Below are 21,692 nucleotides of genomic sequence, written 5' to 3' on the forward strand. Positions count from 1 at the left end.
CAAATTTGGAAGAGTGATCTAGACTATTTACTTTATAATTTTATAGTGCTACCTAAACTTAACCTGAAACATAGAAGGTCAGTAAACTATGCTTAATAGAAAGCAAACAAACTTCAATCCTATAACTTTTCTAACATTATTTACACAGGTAAAGTAAACACAGAAATACAATAGTAAACATATTGAGTGAACTAAAAGTAATTTTTGCTGAGAAATCATGTTTTCAGGTTGAAATTTTCAGAGCGATTGTTAATCACTTGCCTCCCTCACTTTGTTTTGCAGATGCAACCACTATATGTATTGCATTAGTCCATTTTGTGTTGCTATAACAGAATACCTGAGACTGGGAAATTTATAAAGAACAGAGGTTTATTTGGCTTACAATTCTGGGGCAGCTGCATCTGGTGCAGGCCTCAGGCTGCTTCTACTCAAGGCGGAAAACGGCAGCAAGCAGCAAGTACAAGCAGATCACATAGCAAGAGGAAGCAAGAGAGAGAGAGGAGGTGACAGGGTCTTTTAAACAACCAGCTCTCGTGGGAACTAACAGAGCAAGATCTCACTCAGGCCTCCCCCCTGCTACCACCTAGGGAGAGCATTAATCCATCCATGAGGGATCCACCCTCATGACCCAAACAGCTCACAACACTGCCACATTGGGGGTCAGATTTCCACATGAGTTTTGGTGGGGACAACACATCCAAACTCTATCACGTATTTATTCTCCTTACAATGATATATGGAGTCATGTAAAAAAGAACTTTGTGCATTTCATTCCAATAAAGAAAATTTCTTTATAAATATAGATATTACAGGACATACCTTAAGCATTATGCTTTTGAATTCTACCTTTAATGTTAGAAACATATTTCAACAGACATGGCATAGCTGTGTTCAACGGGATTTTAAAACTAAATTTAAAACAACATATTATATAATTATAATTACTATTTTAACACCTCACATTTATTGATTGTTTATGATATGCTAGACATGTTTTTAAGTACTTCATATACACTAACTTTTTAATTCTGACAACCTTACATAACATATGAAAATCTCAAGCATCTAATTCTGAAAGAAAACAGAGAAAATTAACCTAGTCCTACACCGTTACTTTGAAGATGAGAAAACTCAGATCTAAGGAAACAATGTTTTGCTCAAGATCATCTGGCTGCCAGTAGCAGAAGAGGAGCTCCTAAATCATCCAGTCTTTTTATTCTTTCTATAGGCCAGGCTGTATTTCTTTGAAAAACAAAAAATTATCTAATTTTAGCTAAAGATAATTTATCCAGAATTGACTTATGATGCTTTGTCAATTAGAATCAAGGAATTTGCCAAGTAGAAAGAATAAAAATGTAATCCATGGTATGCACTATACTGAATGTTTATTTTAAAAATTCTATAATGTATTTTTTCAAGTAATGGTGTAGAATCAAAATGGCAGGAAACAAAAACAGAGAGAAATCATAGACTTACATATTTAAACAAAAGAGTATATTACCTGAAGTATTTCTGCGTGTCTTGAATGATGAAAACATTTCTTCAAACAATTCTTGAACATTTTTTTCTAGCTTCAAAAAGCATGTTATGAGCTCTGATAAGAATTTCAGTTCATCTAAGGGGAGGGAGAAGTTTCTTCCTTTTTGCAGGCATTTAGGAGTAACTGTGAAAAGACAAGATCAATACTGTTGTACATTTGATTTGTTTCTCAGTAAATAAAAGAATGATTAATGTGATTCCATAAACTATCAAAACTAATAAGAGTCTCCATAATTAAACCAAGTTTCTTCACTCAAAATAAAAAACAAAAACAAAAACAAAAAACAAAAAAACATGTATAAAATTTCCTAGGAGAGGCTTTTGATGCAAATATAACAGTTAAATAATTAGATCAATTCTCAGAGTTATAAACAGGAATGTGATTTGTTGTAAAACCACATCTTACAAAATTCTATTTTTTTAAAAGTCTGGCAGAACTTAAATGTAATCACAAGGAAATATCAGACAAACCCAAATTGAGGGACGTTCTACAAAATAACTAGTCTGTAATTTTCAAGTGTTGTGTCAGGAAACACGGACTAGGAAATGTTCTAGTCTAAATGAGTCTAAAAACACAACTGAAATCAACACATGATGAGCATTTTACTTTATTTTGCTATATAGGACATTATTGGGGTAATTTGGTGAAATATGAGTAAAGTCTATAATCTAGTACTAATATTGCGTGACTGTTAATTTCCTGACTTAGATAACGATACCGTGGTTATGAAAAAGAATGCCCTTGTTTTTAGAAATGCACATTGAAGTATATAAGAGTAAATGTCTGCAACCTGTTCCCAGTTCAGAAAAAAGAATTTTGCTGAGAAGAAAGAGAGAGAGATAGAGATAAAGCAAATGTGGTAAATATTAACACTTGGGAACTCTGGATATGAAGGAAATTTGGGTATTCTTTATAATTAGTCTGGTAACTTTTTTGTTGAGTCTGAAATAAAAATAAAAATAAAAATAAAAGACTAGATAAAAGATAATAACTCTTTCAGACCTTAAAAGTGTTGTTCCTATGTCATTAAAAAGAAACAAATTAATTTAGCTGTTGGATCTAGTCTACATAATTCATGAAATCAAATTTAGACATAATTTCTGTCTAAATATTTGTGATCTCTTTTGCTAGCATAAGAACAACAGGATTTAAAACAAATAAAGGTTAATTTTTTCCTCTTACAATTATGCTATTAGTCAAGTCACATTACCATTTTAATATGATAGAAAAACATCTTATACTCTTTAAAAGCATGGAGAGTAACTCACATACCACATATTTTAAAACAACTTCAATTTGTTGCTTTCATTTTAGATTGACATAATCAAATGGCACTTTTGACCAAGTTTTCAAGGGTTTAAAGGATCTTTCCTTTATTAACACCATTTCTTAAAACATATATTTAAGAAGGGCCGAACCCGTGGTTCACTCGGGAGAGTGAGGCACTGGGAGCGCCGAGGCCGCGGGTTCGGATCCTATATAGGGATGGCCGGTGCGCTCACTGGCTGAGTGTGGTGCGGGCAACATCAAGCCAAGGGTTGCGATCCCCTTACCGGTCACAAAAAACAAACAAACAAACATATATTTAAGAAGTGTCTTGAGACTTAATTATGAATTGGAAAATCTGTAAACTCCTATAAAGTAAATATAATGTTCTTTTGGAGGAAAAATACTCAGTGCTATTCAGAAATTGTGCAGGGTCTGTTGATTCCACGTGATAAAAGATTACTTTCATCACACGGATTTAAAAGAAAGGTTACGGGGAAGTGTAGCGATTTTGTAGGTAATCTACTTCACTTCAGTAAAACTAAAACGTTGGCATCAAACTTACAGCCATATGATACAGTCTCTCACTGAGGACCAAAAATGCACAGTTTCTTTGCAGGTAATACGAAAAAGAGCTGTCTCAACTTAAACTGTGGAATTTCATTCTATTATTAAAGAGTAAAAAAAAGCTTAAAAAATCTACAAATACCGACCAAAACTATTTCATCTCTAGATTGACGTTAGCCCCACAACATACATTAAAACCTCTCTCTTTAAACAGCCCTACTCACATGTACCATTCTTCTGCAGGCATGCCAGAGAACATAAGCACGTACAAGCAGCATACATAACTAAGGATTTGCTAGGAAAATCATGCCCAAAAATGAAAAGAAAAGAGTATAAATATATTATATTTTATTTAGTCATTTCTTGATTCCCATTTGGTCTGTTTGATTTCTTTTAAGCTTTGCTCATGTAGATGAGGGGCTAGTTTGACCATCTAAATCTTAAAGTTCCTCTTGGCCCTAAAATGTTTATAAACCAAATTTTCAAAGACTTTAAGAATCTTTCCTAGTTTTTGATTAGGAAAGGTCACTCAATAGTTTGACTAAAAATTAAAAAATATTTAAGAAGGCTTTATTTGGATCCATTCTAAATTGGAAGTATTGTGAATGTTTAGAAAGTAAGCAAATAAGTGGTCCAAGAAAAATCTTTAAGAGTCAAAACACTACATCCCAAGAGTGCTACCCATTTAAAATTATGTAGGGCCTGAGGATTCTACATGAAGAGATCTTTTACCTTCATGTATTGAAGTATCCTGTATTGCAGAAACAGAAAATTGAAAGGTAAATTCATTTTAATACAATGAATCTTTATAATTTAATAATGAAAAGGACAGAATAGTATGTATGACCTAAATCTAATCATCTTTGTCCCAAAGAAACAATGATTATGGTAGAGGCCCATTAATTAGTAGTCCTTATTCTTATCACTATTAGCTCAGTGTTCTCCCAAGGGATATTGTGAGGATTCTTAATTTATGGGAAAAATAATTCTGTGATAAATTCATTTTGTGAAAGGCCAATTAAAGCAAAATTAAACACAAAGGATGGGATGGCATTTCCCAAACTTATTTGACTTACTTTCCCCACAGTATCTCACAGGACTACTGTCCTAATCATTACAACTTAGCTCATAATTTCTATCTGCCTAAGCATATCTGTTTTTCTGTCCCTTAGACTCTTCACTGTTAACCAAATTAGGGAAGAGTTTTCTCCCAATAGAAATTCCCTTTATGCTCTCCTTCACTAAATTAAACTCTTTCTCTCTTCTTGCAATATTATTTCTCTTTGCTCCTCTCCTCCAAGTCACCGCTCCCTAAAATGGTATCTGGATGAAATCAATCCAAGTGTTCTCCTCCCGCCTCTAAACCAATCTGGTATTTATTTATTTATTTGTTAGTTTGTTAATGTAAATCACTATGGAACTGTCCTGCTTCAAAGAAGTCTCGGACATACATGTCTGTACATAGGCAACTATGTTTGGCCTACAGCCAGTCATTGCTATAAAATATCTGAAATAATGATTGTTGCTTTGTTATAGGATGGGTTCTATGATTTTTAGGAAATATAAATTTCTCCTAAATCCCAATAATATTTAAAAGAAAAAATTAAATTTTCATTTTAGAGCAAGACTTTATTACCATAAACTAGCAATAAATAAGTCCATGTAAATTATAACTAGATAGTTGAGGGATTTTTAAAAAATAGTTTTAACAGAAATGTTTCTAAAATGGAATATAAAATTCTCTGCTTTCCTATTATTTAGAGTATTCAGAACACAATTACAATTTTTCTTCATGACAGGGTTATGATGAAAGTTACTTCTATGCTGCACTCAGGGGCTAACATCTATCCCTCTGTTACAGGGCATTTCTCAAACTAATAATCATTTGGAATGAGTTCTAGGGTCTAGTAAGCTTGGGAAATACTACATACTAAATCCTCCTTAAAGTGATTTACAATGCAAAATAGTAATTAAAGTCTCTATTTACTTTGATAATAAAGTAAAATTTTGTAAAATTTAATGTTTCTCAAACTTTTTTGACAAATGAATACCAATCTGCCAACAGATATATTTACTTCTGAGATAGTCTCAAAACAACAGTTTGGATTACTGTACAACCTGAGAATTTATATCTGCTTTGTAGTGTTTCCTCCCATTGTTAGACTTTTCACTATGGGTTCTTGTTGCTGATTGTGTGGATTTTACCAGTACCCTCTTCTACTTGTACACTGCTATTCCCAGTATCATCACAGTGTTTTTGCAGACCCTTTTGAGAAACTAATCAAAGTCTCCTAAGTCCTTCTAGACTCTATCGTTGAAAAACTCCATGTAGTCACCGTTTGAGAAATAAATAGAACCACCTAAAATCTATCCATGGCTCTCCTAGGGCAGTATGGTCTAGGACCTCCTGTATTATTAAAAATGCAAATTTCTAGGTCTCTCCAGATCTAACAAATCAGCTTCACTGTGGGATGAGGCCCAGAAATATTCTCTTTAAGCAAGTGTCCCAGGTGAGTTTTCCGAACACTATAGTTTGAAGGGAACTGCCTCAGGGGGTCCATGAGCTCTAGTTAAAAGCACTTGTGATTGAAAATTTCTCTCTAGGCTTCAGAAAACCCAAATTTTGATCTCAGAAAGTCAACCAAAAGGGTGCTATTATGTAAAACACCATGACTTTAAAAACAAATCAAAACTCCATTTTTTTCATGGTCAAGGAATTTATGACTTTTTATTTCTGGAAGAAATATAGAACACCTGTGGGAAATTTCTAAGAGCATATTCTACACATTTGCCCTGGGCAAAAGCACTGTTGTTAAGAAAAAAACCTAAAGAACTGTTGAAGTTCTTTAGACACATCCATCACAAATGTAAAATGATTTCCATGAGGCCAGAAACTATGTCCAGTTTATTCACCATAATATCTCAGAGCCCAGCATAATCTCCTACAAAAAGCAGGCACTCGAAACAAACAAACAAAAAAACCAAAAAAACAAAAAACAAAATTCACTGGGTACTAAAAAAAGCTAGGTTCAGCATAGAACAAAGAAAGATTTTATACCTAATCCTAAAATGTATTCTCCAAAACAATAAATATGTACAGAAGTTACAAATAATAAATAAATAATAAATATTTGCAGTATTCTATAAATACTCTTTATAGTATTCTTTTAACAAAATAAATTTGAAGATTACTTGTAAAACAGAAAATGTGTGCAAAAGGATATAAAAACAGTGATGGGCTGCGAACTTGATAGAACATATTGACAGTTCACTCTAAAACATGTTATCTTTGGTGTTTAAAAAAACAAAAATATACTTAAGAAAAAAACAATTTCACCATGAAAAAAATGTGCACAGATATTCACAGAACTGTTGTCCTAAAATTTTAAAAGTCTCTCTGTATATATATACACATTTATGTATATTATTTATAGATATATAGATATATGAGGGTACTCCAAAAAATTCATGGAAAGAATCATATTACCTATAATGTTATTTTTCCATGAACTTTTTGAAGTACTTGCATATATGCATATACATATATGTATATATGTATATGCATATATACACACATATATATCCATGGATATATCACTCATAAAGAAAACAGATTATAGATTGTACACTTAAAGGTGCTTTTCGCCTAGTGAATAATAGTTAAAACATTAATCTTATTTTCTTCTGGCAAAATTTAGGACATTGAAAGTAAATCTAGAAGGACATTAGGGCTCCTCACATTTGATCTGCAACAAAGCAGCATTTGGAATAAATATCAAAGTCCAGCTAAATCAGACAAACCATAAAAATACAGGTAGTGGCTGAAAGCATACATATTATTTTCCAAAACCATTAGCAACAGAATTCTTGTTAATAATAGCAGTCACATACAAGGGAAAATGAGAAGCTACAGAATCAGATAATCTGAAGCTGGTAGATCAGTATAATAGGATAAAAGGTGCACATTTCAGTTTTCTCAAGAAAAAAGAACATTAGCCACCCTATTATTGACTGTAAATGGATCCATTTTCAGTGAAGAGGTATTCTCAGTGCCACCAGACAAGTGATGTAAAAAGAGGTGACACAAAGAGGCTGTTGAAAGTCTCATTATTCCAGATGAAATTCATGACATAATCCTGATAGAATATATTTGTTCCAGTAAAGAAAACTTTTAAACAGTATTATAGTACAAAGTCAGCTGGGACTGCATAGTAACAATTAATAAGCAGTACTTTTCCCAATACCCAAGTCACTTCCTGAGAGCACCTGGGACTGTGGAGCCCACTGACTGGATACCAGTGGCTCGGAGCACTGGGCCTCCTTGCATGCCTGGTTCCACGGAGCGACAGCAGGGAGAGGAGCAGAATGCAACACCAAGACCCTGAGTTTGTAAGGAAACTTCTTTGTCATGTAAGCCTAATAAGTAGCTGAAAGATCACAAAGGACCTGGAGGCACTGTTTTTGTTACCTACACAAAGAAAACATTGACACTGTTTTTTCCCCAGTATTATTTTTGTAACTTTCATTTATTTTGCAAATTTGTGTGATTAGGAAAGCAATTGGGGTAAAACTAAGATAAGGAATATTTCCACCTTAGTTTTCAGAACTGAATTTATTATTTATCTTTCTTTCTCTCTCTCTCTTTTTTTTTTTTTTGGCAGCTGGCCAATATGGGGAACTGAATCCTTGACCTCGATGTTTACTTATCTATTTTGAGTAGGCTTCCGCATGTACCACCTGAAATAGACAGGGTACAACTTTAAAATAAAATGAAATGGATAAGTGAATAAATGATTAAAAGGATGAAGTGAATATCTAAGAAGGTGGGGGAAAATGTAAACCGACAGAAGCTGAACATTTGGAAATTAGATACCCCACACACAAGTGTCAGGACCCCTCTTTTAAATGCTGAGGGTGGAGAGGGAGTTATTAAGAAAGCTGAGCCTCATAAAGTTTAATGAATCTGAATTTGAATTCAGGAAACATTGAACTCTTAGGAGAGGAAAGTTTCTCTCTCTCTCTCTCTCTCTCTCTCTCTCTCTCTCAGGAAACATTGAACTCTTAGGAGAGGAAAGTTTCTCTCTCTCTCTCTCTCTCTCTCTGTCTCTCTGTCTTTCCCCACTTCTGCTCTCCCCTCCCTGCCCCCACGTTTTATTCTGTGCTGCAGCACAAGAGGTGGTATAATAGAGTGGCTAACATGTGGAATTGATGAGCCACACAATGTAGGTTCTAATCCGGACACTGCTCCCTACCCGCTGTGTGACTTTGGACAGGTTACTTGGTCTCTTTATGCCTCAAAATAGTGTATGAGGTTAAATTGAGTGACACATTAGAACAGTACCTGGGGGCCGAGCCCATGGCGCACTCAGTAGAGTGCTGCGCTGGGAGCGCGGCGACGCTCCCGCCGCGGGTTCGGATCCTATATAGGAATGATCGGTGCACTCAGCTAGTAAGCGCTGTACAGAGGTTAGATAAGTGTTAGATATTATTGCTATCTCCTCTGAGAAGCCCACCCACAGACTGGAGTCCAGGTAAGGTTCCCGCTCTCCATGCTCCCTCCTATTTTATCTTACACATACCTTCATTTTAGCATTTACTGTGTCACCTTATAATTGTTACCTTGGGAGTTGTCTCCTAAAATTTTCAGCTTTTTAAAGGCGGAGATATTTTCTCCCCATGATTGCATCCCCATTATCCATCATAGTGCCTATATGAGTGAATGATTTCAAAATGATACATATTGGTGAGTGTCGGAAACAACATCAACTGCTTTTAACTCATCTTATTTGGCTTTTTCTCCCACCATAAACATGCTTCTTTAGTAAAATACTAATATTAAATGAGTTTCACATTAATTACTGTATGCCAATTTTAACAAGAAATATTTTGGGGAGAAATACCATAAACACCATATCAGAGACCTGTTTCACTACAAACTACTTTACTTATTATTGTTATTTAATGGTCTTCATCTCTAAGGTTAACATTTATAAAGTTGAATGGCAGCCCCACTCCAAAACCTTCCATTGCTTCTTTACTGTGTCAACCCTTCAAAACACTGGTTTTGTCTGTGTGTGTGTGATCACCATCCTGTTAAGAATCTAAGCTATGCTTCCATGTCACTGAAACAAATGCCTTGCATATAATTCTAAGAGGTTCCCAGGCCTTAGGTTTCTATTGATCATCTGATTAAGGCCCTATTCCTTGATCTGTCTTTCAGAAGCAGACCCTATAGATCTCCATCTCACTAAGGAGACCTGTAGTCTCTGGAAGTTTCTATTTCCCTTTGCAAGAAGAATAGGTCTAGTTCAGCTTCTACCTCATAACCTTCTTATCACTTTTTTCTTGTGTGATCAAATTAAACGTCTTAAAACACACAGATAACTCTCTTAGCCTACTACAACAGAGGCTTTGGGTAAGGTTATGGGGATATACTGAGTAATGACTAATGGCCGCCCATTCCAGGGACTTAGACATAGCTTAGTATAAAGTGCAACTGCTTCCATAGTGGTATATGACAACCAAAATGCTTTGTTAGAAGAGACTGAATTGCTAGTATACTATATGTACTGTATATATATGCTATATATATTAAGAATATAATTAAGAATATACTATATATTCACTTTCTATACCTTCTCTCTCTGAATACTCTAGGCCAAGATAGTTGTTACACTAAATTTTGCACCCATTGACAGGATTGGTAATCATGATCTAAAGAGAGATAGATCTATGGACAGAGAAAACCATCAGGTTGGGAATAAATACAACTAACCCACTGAAAATCCCCACTTGACAAGGGAGGTTTGCTTTTCCATTTGGAGGGACACACACAATAAGTATCCCCTTGTTTCACATACCAAGGGAAACCTAAGTGGCTAAAAAGGGTAAAGATAGTCACCCTGAAGCTATTCTTCTGGGTCTGTGAGAAAAACTGAAAGGAAACTACTTCTATTATTACCCTTTTATGATTCCCAGGCCAACACTGGCTCCACTGGATGTTACCTAAACTTACTGCTAAATGATAACAAAATTCTCCCACACTCCATTCCATCATCTCTGGCAAAAGCTCTCTGTATTACATTAGTAAGAGATCTGACATCTTGTCCATTTGCCAAGGGTATAATGCTCTTGTCCTTCTCTTATATTCTACCTTTCTTGGTTTGTTTGTTTTTTTGACTGAGAACATGAGAGAGAATATCTGACTCCTGATGTGGCCTCTGTTAGGTGAAGATGCTAATCAAAGAATGGCTAACATTTGAATTCAGCCAAAATTGAGAACTGTACTCAGGGCAAATTTCTGAATATTTTCTCAGTTGACTTTTGTTTTATGCTGGTTTAACTCCCAGTTGTAAATACTTAGATATGCTGACCCTTTCAGGGAACATCTTAATAAAAAGACATCTCTAGTGTAATGAAATGGGTTTTAAATTTTAAGTACTCTATGCTAATGGTACATTAATAAAATTTCTTCCTAATATCCCTTTCCTGCTCTCAAATTTTGCTAGAATTCAGTTAATTATATCTCTTATCATATGTCACTTTCTCTTATCATGACTACAAATTAACTTATAGAAAAAATTTAAACTAAGTTAACAATTCATTTTTACTATAGCCTAAGGTTGTATCTGAGAATTGATATTTCATTTTTTAAAGGAATATGCTATGATAGACAAGTTACATTATCAGCTCTTAATATAACATGTTAAAAATTAATTTCAAAAATTTAGCACTGGAATAAAAATAATGCCTTCATCAAAAAGAATGAATTAAGTTAACACACCCGCTGAGTATGCTTCCTACTATATTTTCTGCTTGAAGCATAACCTTTCAAGAGATTGAACATTTTTCCTCTTTTATACCCCCCAAAAATAAAGAGTAAGATTCTCTTCACATTTTTTATCAGGTAGAAAAATTATAATGCCTATGAATGTATGTTAAAATTAATATGAAAAGAGATAGCCATAGTGATAATAGCAATTTTTTGTACACACCTGGAAAGTTGTGCTCATGAACTTATTATTCTAACAGAGTAGGGAAGGGACAGCAGAGAAGACATGTGCCAGGTGTGATGGCACTTTGTAGAGTAAATTGTATACTTAATCTCACTTTTTTAGCTGCCTTTCTCACCTAAGAAATAGTTATTCAGCCATAAGGTAAAGTCATATTTCCTTCAAACTTCGAATAGAACTTAGGAGCCCTTTGGAGGCAGATATCATTTTTTACATTGTTATCCCTCAAAAGGCCTATGATCTACAAAAAGCATCTTTAAGTGGGTTTCGCTTTCTAATTCAACAAAGATTTGCTTTGTGCCTTTAATACACAAGCCACCATATGAACTGCACTATTTGTGGTGACAAGAGAGAGGTAGAGAGTGAGATCTGAAAGCAGAATGGGGATAACTAACAAGGGCTAGTCATCATCAGATCTGATGGCCACACCTGTCTTATAAGAGTAAATTTACCTCTTTTTAACTATTTTAGTTCAGGCAAGAAGAAAGACATTACATTCAATACATAAGAAAAACTCAATGCCAAGAGAAGTTGTGGATAAGAAACTAATTGAAGAAAATATCAGGAGTTGTCATCCTATTTTGATATAAATGGTCATTACTGGGCTCTGTTGCTCTGTTATGGTTTGTTACACAGGAACTTTTTCTTAACTGAAAAAAAGTGAATAAAAAAATACATGCAAATTAAACAACTTAATTTTTCTTTTTCGAGCATAGAAATGTATCTTAGACTTGATATGTATATTACAAAAAACATAAAACTTGGTTCAATAAAACACAAATATTTTAAAATTTACTTAGATTGCATTTTGGATCTAGTGTTGTTGGTGGCTGGGTTGTGATGAAGAAGAAAGGACAAGAGCAGATGGAGAGGGAGACAGAGAAAGACAGGAAGAGCTTTGGGAGAGCCGGTCTCTTCAAACAGAGGTTGGTGCATTACAGCTCATGGGACAAATCTGGCCCATGGCCTACTTTGATATGGTCTATGAACTGAATATGGCTTTTTTCTTTGTAAATACAAAAACAAAAAACAAAAGAAGGAGAATCTGTCATGATACGTGACAATTATATGAAAGTCAAGTGTCAGTGTCCACAAAGTTTCATTGGAACACAGCCACACGGATAGTTAGATTGTCTATGGCTCCTTGCACTACAATGGCAGAGTTGAGTAGCTGAAACAGAGACCATATGGCCCACAAAGACTAAAATATTTATTATTTATCCCTTCACAGAAAGTTTGTCATCAAAACCCACACTTGGATTTCTGGGGGGAAAATGTTCTTCTAGGTGGTTTCCTTATACCCTTCTCCCTGTTCAGGTAATCTAAAATGCCACTGGACAAGTCCTATTTCTTAAACACTTCTCTCAAATTACTTTTCTGCTCAAAAGCCTTTAACAACTACCATGTATAATTTAAACATCAAAGACTGGTTTTCAAGACTCTTGGTAATCTGTACTTAGGCTAGATACTCACATCCTTCATTCGGTTGTTCATTTATTTGATACCTTAGTGTTTGTTTGCCCAACACTCCTTTCCCTCTTCTTCTAACAATAAGCTTATCCCTTGGCCAATCAGAGACTGTCCCTGTGACTTTCTGAGCTGAGTACCAGGAAGCTGTTAGGATGTGAGCAAGAAACTGCCAGGGACCATGTACCCCATTGAGTGGAGAAACTGATTTGAGTACAAAGTAATCATTTAGGGAGAAAACAAGACAACAGATTATGACGTACTGCTAGAAAGCTAAATTCCTGTAGCTCAGGTCTCCAGAAGTCCTCTGGTTCCAGTCCTTCCAGAGGTTTAATTGTTTAGCTCTTTCTTTGTATGACCTATCATATTGTGTGAACTGCCGCATATTCTAATAAATACCTTCTCTTCTTTGTATAAGAAGCAGAGGTGAGGAATGGAAGAACAAAAATGTCACTTGCAAGTTCAGAGTCCTAGCTAATAACGCTTTCATCAATTATTTATAGAATAGCTCCTATGTGCTAGTTACATTTCTCTTCACTGTCTCCAACAAGCCACAGTACACTGATACTGTCTGAACAGGCTTTTCCCTTGGACTATGCAAGGTCTACTCATGGCTAAACTCAAGTCCAAATCTTAAAGAAGTTCTTCTACCATGCTCTTTACACTAAAATCTCCTTTCCCTGAATCCCTAATGTATTTAAAGTCTTATACAAATCACTTGGTAATTAATTAAATATGGTCTTATATGTTTTCCCCCCACTTTGCCTTGTGAATGCTATGGGCTGAATGTGTCCCCCCAAAAGTTCATGTGCTGGAAACTTGATCCCCATTGTAACAGTGTTAAGAGGGTGGGAAATCGGATTATAGTATTTGAAAGGTGGGGCCTTTGAGAGGTGATTGAATCATGAGGTGAGCAATGTGAATGGATTAATCCCCTTGTGAATAGATTAATCCATTAATGGGTTAATGGTTTAATGGGTTATCAGGGAGTGGTTCTAATGGCTTTGTAAGGAGAGAAAGTGAGCAAGTTAGCTCTCTCGCTTATGCCATACTTGCCATGTGATAACTTGGTCACCACGAGACCCTAGAAAGGTCCCACCCAGAAAAAGGCCCTCACCAGATGTGCCCCTTGGATCATTGACTTCCCAGCCTCCAAAACTGTAAGAAATAAATTTCATTTCTTTAAAAATTACCCAGTTTCAGGTATTCTGGTATTAGCAACTGAAAATGGACTAATACAGTGCATTAGTCTTTTACCGCCTAGAGTTGAAGGCACTTAAAGACACCACATAAAATTGAGTTTTAAATTGATTTCAAACTTCAGAAAAAATTGTTTGCAGGAAAGCCGTTTTAAGATATTGTGGAACTCTCAAGATTGAGTGATGAGACGGGAGAAGCAAGAAGACCTGAGAAACAAGGTCCAGCTTTTCTTTCTGTCTTGAGCTGTTTAAATACACCATCAATTCTGTATACATCCCTCACTTTGAAATTCTATTTCAAAGCTAACATTTCCCCCTGCATTGCAGGAAAGCATCAGAAAGTGAACACTGTTGTTCATTTCTTTCTCCTTTCTGCTTCTCCAGAGCTTGTCTACCCTGCAACCAACATGGTTCCTTCTCATTTTGATCACCCCGGACAGAAGTCAGAAGGGATCCCTACCTGCTGGAATCACTTTCTTCTCAGAACTCTGCAACTATGTGTCTGTATAACTCCAGCAGCTTTTCATATATTCATACTTCACTTCTCAATCTAGATGGGAAGCAAGGGTCTTATACTTTTTGGAATCCCCATTAATATTTTTTAAATAGCAAGAGCTTAATGAATAAGTTGATTAGTTGGCTATTACCAATACAGATTATTATATCTCCAGATATTGATTTAAGAAAATGGGTCAGTTAAAACTCCTGTCATGTGTTATGTAGTGGATTGGGTGCTGGAGAAAATGAATAATACCTGCCCTTGTGCTTAGAGTCCATATGGAGAAACAGGCCCCTAATTAGTTATTTTAATAGAATATCTAAAGAGCTTTGAGAAAGGCATATGGAGATGCTGTGGAAGCAAGGATTAGGGGCTCTAGTTCAGAGAAAGATTCTTAGAAGAAATGACACATGAGCTGTCATAAAGGATCAATGGGAATGAAGCAAAGAAGGTGAGGAAGAGGGTAGGACGTGGTACACAACACGTCATGAGCAGGGCTTTCTGTCAGTTCAGTGCTCCTGGACAGTGACAACTATGAGGTGGGGAGAGGCATGAGATAAGGCTAAAGAAGGCAGGTACTGGGTCAAGGAAGGCTTGCTTTCCAATAGGGAGTAGCTGGGGCTTTGTGATGATAGCCAAGAGGAGCCACTGAAGAGTTCTAAACAGGGGACTAAAGTGTGCTTGGCAGATGTCTTAGAGGAGAACAAGAATAAGGGTAGGGAATCCAATTAAAATACAAAACAACAACCACAATTATTTGAAGTTGATACAACAAGCAAACAGAAAGGACATTGTTGGGGGGGAGGGGGGGAGGGAGAAGGGAGGGAGGTTTTGGTGATGGGGAGCATTAATCAGCTACAATGTATATCGACAAAATAAAATTAAAAAAAATAAAAATAAAAAATAAAAAAATACAAAACAAGACTATTTTAACAGTCCAAATGAGAGACGATAAAGACCTAAATTAGGCCTTGCTGGCAGGAATGGAGAGGAGGAGAGAGACTTGGAAATATTTAGGTAGTGAGGCAAAATTATGAATCTTGGTGATTTTTTGATGGTAGGGAGGAGGCAGAAGGGGAGAATGACTCACAGTTTCTGCTTGAGTGATTATTAGTGGCATTAACTTAGATTGGGAAAGAGGAGCAGGAATCTAGTGATCAGGTTCTGGTTTATCCTTGTTGTGCTTGGAGTGCCTGCAGAACATTCAAGGGACCAAACAAGCTGGTATTTAGCTCTAGAAGTATGAAGCTCCAGGGCGAGATCAGTGCTGGAGATAGATCTGGCAATCATTCACACATAGTGAGGGTTGGACTCGTGAGGATGAACAAAGGAGATCTCTGGATACGTTTATTATTTTAATTTAGACTTATTTCATTACTATTGTTCATTTTTAAATTGAAAATAATATGACACTTCCAGAGAATATTATAGGGAGCATTTTAAAGATCAAGTATTCACTGTAGAATTGATTTAAAAATAACAAATAACACAGCCCCTTGTAATATATTGGTGTTTGGGAACACCTCACTAAGATATGACAGCAAGTCACCTTGTCAATACTATATATGTATACATATGTATATATATGTATATGTTCTAAATAAAGATAATAACAAAGAACCTGGTTTGTGCCAGTTACTATGTATAATATCCATATTAATACTTAGACACTTTGAGGAAGATTTTATTATTATCATTTCCATCTTTAAGATTAAATGATGGACACATAGAAGAAAAGCAACCTATCCAAGGTTACATAGCTGCCAAGTGGCAAAGCTAGAATGCAAAGCCAAGTCTGTCTGGCTCTAAAACTCCTAACAGCTACAAGACATTGAGCTTTAAGCATCCCTCCCTCACTCGCACTCCTTTGCCCAGGCCTCTTTTTGCAGCAATGAGAAGGGAGCGGACAAGACAGCAATAACCTTGATAATCCAGAAGGAGGCAGGCGAGCACAGGGATTTCAACACTTATTTTTAAAAATCATAATTAATAAATTGATGCCTAAACGAATATATGCATCAATCTAGACATTCGGGCTTCTGAATATCTGTAGTTAAAACCCTGTAGGTATATTTGTTTTGGAAGGCAATTTAAACATAAATATCAAAATTTAAATTAGCTTATTTTCTGGCCCAGGAATATTACTTCTAGGACTAAAACTTTCAAAGAAACACGAGTATACAAAGAAAAGAAACTGGGAAAATCCTGATGTCTATAAATGGGAGTAGGCTAATTAAATGATTAAATAATGATATAATCTTACAATATATAGTTGCAGCCTGTAAAAAGAATAATGCAGATTCTGTATGTAGTGATATAAAAGAGGTCCATAATATAGGTAAGTTTTTAAAAAATTGCAGAGAAATTTGTCAAATGTATATATACAGTAGGTGCATAACTATCGAAGGGTACACATTAAATATTAACTAACAGTGATTACTTTGGGGTGGGATTAAGGGTGGGGAAGGTGAAAGAGACCTAACACTTTTTATTTTATACATACATACACACACACACATATAAATGTGCATGCATTTATATAACAGTGGACATGTATTGCTATTGAAAAGAAAAAAATTAATATTTTTTCAAATCCAGTGAGGCAACAATCTAATAAGATCGATTTAAATGAAGCCATATGCAAATTAATTATGCTACATCCGAATTATGGAATATCATGGTCCTCTTGAAAAGAATGTCAGACCTGACTGCACCTACACAGGAGGAGGTCATGAAATATTAAGTGAAAAATCAGATTGCAGAACAATATGTCTACTTTGATCTCGTTTTAAAAAATTACAAATGTGTATATTAATTCTTATATGGGCATAAGAAAAACTCTACAATATTTAACCAAGTGTGAATTAGAGTGGTGAACCTGAAGATTAGGACTGGAGGGAAGGGAATGTGAGGGCTTTGACTTTTTCCTGTATGTATATTTAATGCTTTAATTTTTATAATGAAAATGTATTACTCTGATACTTTCTTTAATAAAAATATTCCTAACAAAACATAGTTTTAACAGATCACTTTAATTTCATTTTATTTCAGATCTTAAATATCTGATACCATGAAATCTACAAATGTGCCCTAGAAGAAATTTCAAATTCATAGTTTATAAAATATATAATGTAGCATAATTTTACATATTTAATGGTGCACTAACAGCTGTACAAGGTAAAAATACTTTAATATGTTTTAAAAATCTCAGTTCTTTCTTTCCATTCCTACATTGTAAATCTAGGCTCTCTTCACATAATCTCCTAACTGATGAATGAATGAGCTCCCCATAACATTTCTGTGAACAATCTAAACAACCTTGATTTTATCATTTCTTTCCCTTTGCTAATATTGAGGAAACACATTTCAGGCTTTCATAAAGCTTTCATTTTCACAAATTTATATTATTTCTGAAACAAACAAAAACAAACCAGGGCTCCAGAAATGCTCCTTGTGTACCTTTTGGAAGTGGAGCCACCTCTCCTCTGGTCCCACTTCCTCTCTCATAGAACTTCAGTTTTCTGCTTTCACTGGGAAGGCCCCTGGTGAGACCCCAGTGCCCTACAAACCAGGATGCATGTCTGCCCCTGGATTTAATGTTTCTGGCAGGAATGTCTTCCCTCTGCTCTAGCTCTTCCCACAGCACTCAGCTGCTTCTCCATCATCTGACAATATTCCTGCTTCTAAGTTTTTTCTCATACCTTAAGCATTCCTTCTCTTCTTTGTTGTCTCTAGAGAAGACTAATTAAAGAACCTCTCTGATTTCTCCAAAGAACTCAAAAGGAAAGTTCTGCTACTTAGGAAGCAAATATGGGTATCTTCCTAGGAGGAAGAGTCCACTCTGCATTTTCCAGTCTCTGGCCTCTTCCAGGAAGCTGGGCATCTGTGCAGAGTGCTCACAGCCACACTTCCCAACTTTTAGTTTAGAGTGGCAGAGCACTGCAAGGGCAGAAAGAGCACTGCTGCAGAAAATGCCTATGACTCCAGCCTGTGTATCAAGGTTGGCTTACTAGATTTCTCTTACATTGATTACAAACCAAAGTTAACATTTAGATAACATCCATGTAATACTAAAAAATAAGTTAATCTCATTATTCATTCCTTTATTTCATGGAGATATTGACTTAAAATATCTTAAAGGCCAATTTACAAGATTAAGTCAAAGTTATGACATAACTAAGAACATAAAATATGTCAGCTCCACCACAACACCAATAAAGATAAGATGCTTCAAATTGTGAAAACATAGATAACTAAGCAACTCTCACTTGTTGACTTTGAAGGCTAACTGCATTCAAGTTTTTTAAAAATTAGTATAAAGATGGATACATTAGTCTTTTTAAAAAGATTTATATAAAAAACAAGAAAATAGAACTATGACTGAATGGAGACTTTGAGTTCTTAAAGGAAAAGATCTAATTAGTGATAAACTTACTACATGTAAATAATCATGCACAGGATAAAGTCTAAAGGAATAACAATTTGCTAGAAAATTATAATTTTACAAATTAAGATTTCAATACAGAAACTTTACTATGAGGTTGAGTAATTCAACCTCATGACATTCAGTATTACTTTTGGGGGTTTGAAAAAAACAATTAGCTATCAGCAATCAATTTGTTGACTCATTCGCTACCAGTGGGAAAATACTCCTTATGCTCTGTTATTGTACACTTCATAACCTGCTAACTAGCACTTAATTTTCCCTTTGCTTAGGGAATAATGATTATTGCCTTCACCTAATACCACAAAAGACTATCTTTAACAATCAATTTTTTAAAATTAGCTAATGATCCATAGATAATACCCAACCCCCTATAAGTGCCTTACATAGTCTATCAGGATGTACGCTGTTAACTTCTACAGTTTTTTAAGCAGTATTAGAGATAGTTAACTTTAATGTTACCATAAATGCAGAATAGCCACTTTGATTATTTTAAGAACTATAAAACTTCGAACATTTTGACACCCGTGGTATGAAAATTTCAATCATAACATTTTTAAACTTGCATACTAAATGATTAGGATGTGATTTAAAATATTTAACATGAGATGACAAAAGCAAGATATTAATTTCTGTCAAATAGATTTTAATGACGCAAAGCACAAATGATGGAGGCTGAAGTCTTTCACTTTTATATCATTTAAATTTGTGGAGAGATATTTGGGAACATGTGACCCTTTTTACCCTTGGTAAAGGAAGTAATTGCAAAAGGTGAAAGTCGGCTTCTAAATTTTGCCTATGGTTTTCAATAGCAAATTCTAATCTGGAGACAAAACTTCTTGTTAAAATATACTTTTTTTTTCTACATATTTACACATTAGAGCATGTAATAGCATTAACTCATTTCATTTTTACTGAATCATTTGTCTATGTCATAATGGAATGGATTAATAAAGTAGGTTCTCTGTCTTTGGATAGAATATACTTATAAAAGACAGCTAGCTCGCCTAGTTTCTGAACCTGAAAACGTGCTACACTTCATTCAAATAAACCAGTTTGAAGTATAAATTTATGAAATATGGATTGTGATTCTTATGATGATGAAAGCACCAAAATCTAGACATTCAAGGTGATAACAATGAATTTACAATGTGCATAGAACTTGTTGTTGCATGTATATTACCATATAGTATTTAATATGATACACAATGACAGAGTACCAAATAAATAAATACTAGCACAGTCAAGAAAAAGAAGCCAAAGTACTTTCTAGTCTCAATGGGAATAAGAAAGATACTATTATCCAAATTCCCAAATTCTATTTCTAATTAAGTCTAGTATACAAAAAAGGTTTAAGCTATCAAAAAATTTGGCAAAATAACTTAGATAAGTGAAATAGCAAAGTGATTAAGGAAATGTAAAAGTTCATCCCAACACTTAGACATATAAAATTTAAAGACAAGAGAATGCAGATCTTGACTCAGTGACCCAAATAATTCCCGTATTTTATTTGTGGTTTATGGCAATCCAATGAAAGGTTCACAGAAGTCATACATTTGAGAAAAAAAATAATGGAAAAGCCTAAGATTTAATGCTTACCATACGAGTAAAAACAGAAAAAAAACAAAATTACGAAAACGGAAATTAGGTTTGGGTTAAGTCAGATATGAAGTGGTTTAATAAAGGAAAAACAAGGCAGACTACCAATTGTGTATGTGAAAATTTAAGGAGTAAATTTTCAAAGCATGGTGAGATATGGGCTTAAATCTCATTAGCAATAATGTGTTCCTCCGACCTTGATGATATTCACTTTTAAGTGATGCCATAACTATTGTAACAATCCAGCATTTATGACAGCATTCATCTACTTGGTCTCTCCTGAATGCAGTGTACTTAAAAGTAGTGTTATTTCTTTTGCATGTACCAATGATATATTCAGTTTTATAGGCACAAGTCACAGATCGACCCTTTTTATGTCTTACTCTGGTGTGTAATTTTTTTTTTAACCAACTGTATGTTTAAAATAATTAGTACTGCTGGATATAATCACTAATTTCCTGAAACTGCAAAAGGCAACTTAATATTTCTGCATAGCAGCTGTAATACATAATATTGCACAGAACTAAATTATTACAAACAGTGCCAGCAGTTTTCTATACACAGTACTTAAGATAATTATAAAAAATCATTTTCATTACTGCTTGCTAGCATTTTTTAACAGTTTAATTTGGATAGGTTACAAAATACATTCAAATCACACAGATATAATTACTGTAGACCCAAGAAGCTATAAAAGTTCCCAACCAAATCCCTTTGACCCTGTTAATGTTTGTTCCTTGTTAATCTAAGGGAAACATTGTTTGTAGTGTGCATTTGTTATAGAATATGAAAAAAAAGGGGGTGGGGGGTTAAGAAAATCCCTTAACAGTTGTTATTGATTCCAGCATTTACCTACTGAGAGTTAAGTGCTGTTTACAAAACAGAACAGATGCAGATGCTGACAAAAAGGTAAACAATTGTTACATGGCTTCCTGCCAGATTCTGAACCGATATATTAAACTCCAAGTGAAGCACATTTCCCCTATGGATTGCACTTATTGCCACTTCATTTCCTATGTGCTCCATCTCTCTATTGCCGTGCCTGGCACTAAGCTATTTCCAGTTCTTTGCTGACCCCTGAGGCCTGGTGCTACCACAC

General features: G+C 34.9%; 1 protein-coding gene across 1 annotated transcript in view; it reads right to left on the bottom strand.

Annotated features, from left to right (window-relative positions):
- The window catches only part of KIAA0825 (KIAA0825 ortholog), a 379,872-nt gene that overhangs the window by 293,072 nt on the left and 65,108 nt on the right, over positions 1–21,692 (bottom strand). The window contains exon 5 of the mRNA XM_063087402.1: positions 1,502–1,663. Coding sequence (XP_062943472.1) covers positions 1,502–1,663 — 162 coding nt within the window. The remainder of the gene's footprint in view (positions 1–1,501; positions 1,664–21,692) is intronic.

This window comes from Cynocephalus volans, chromosome 2 (genome assembly GCF_027409185.1).
Source record: "Cynocephalus volans isolate mCynVol1 chromosome 2, mCynVol1.pri, whole genome shotgun sequence".
Lineage (NCBI taxonomy): Eukaryota > Metazoa > Chordata > Mammalia > Dermoptera > Cynocephalidae > Cynocephalus > Cynocephalus volans.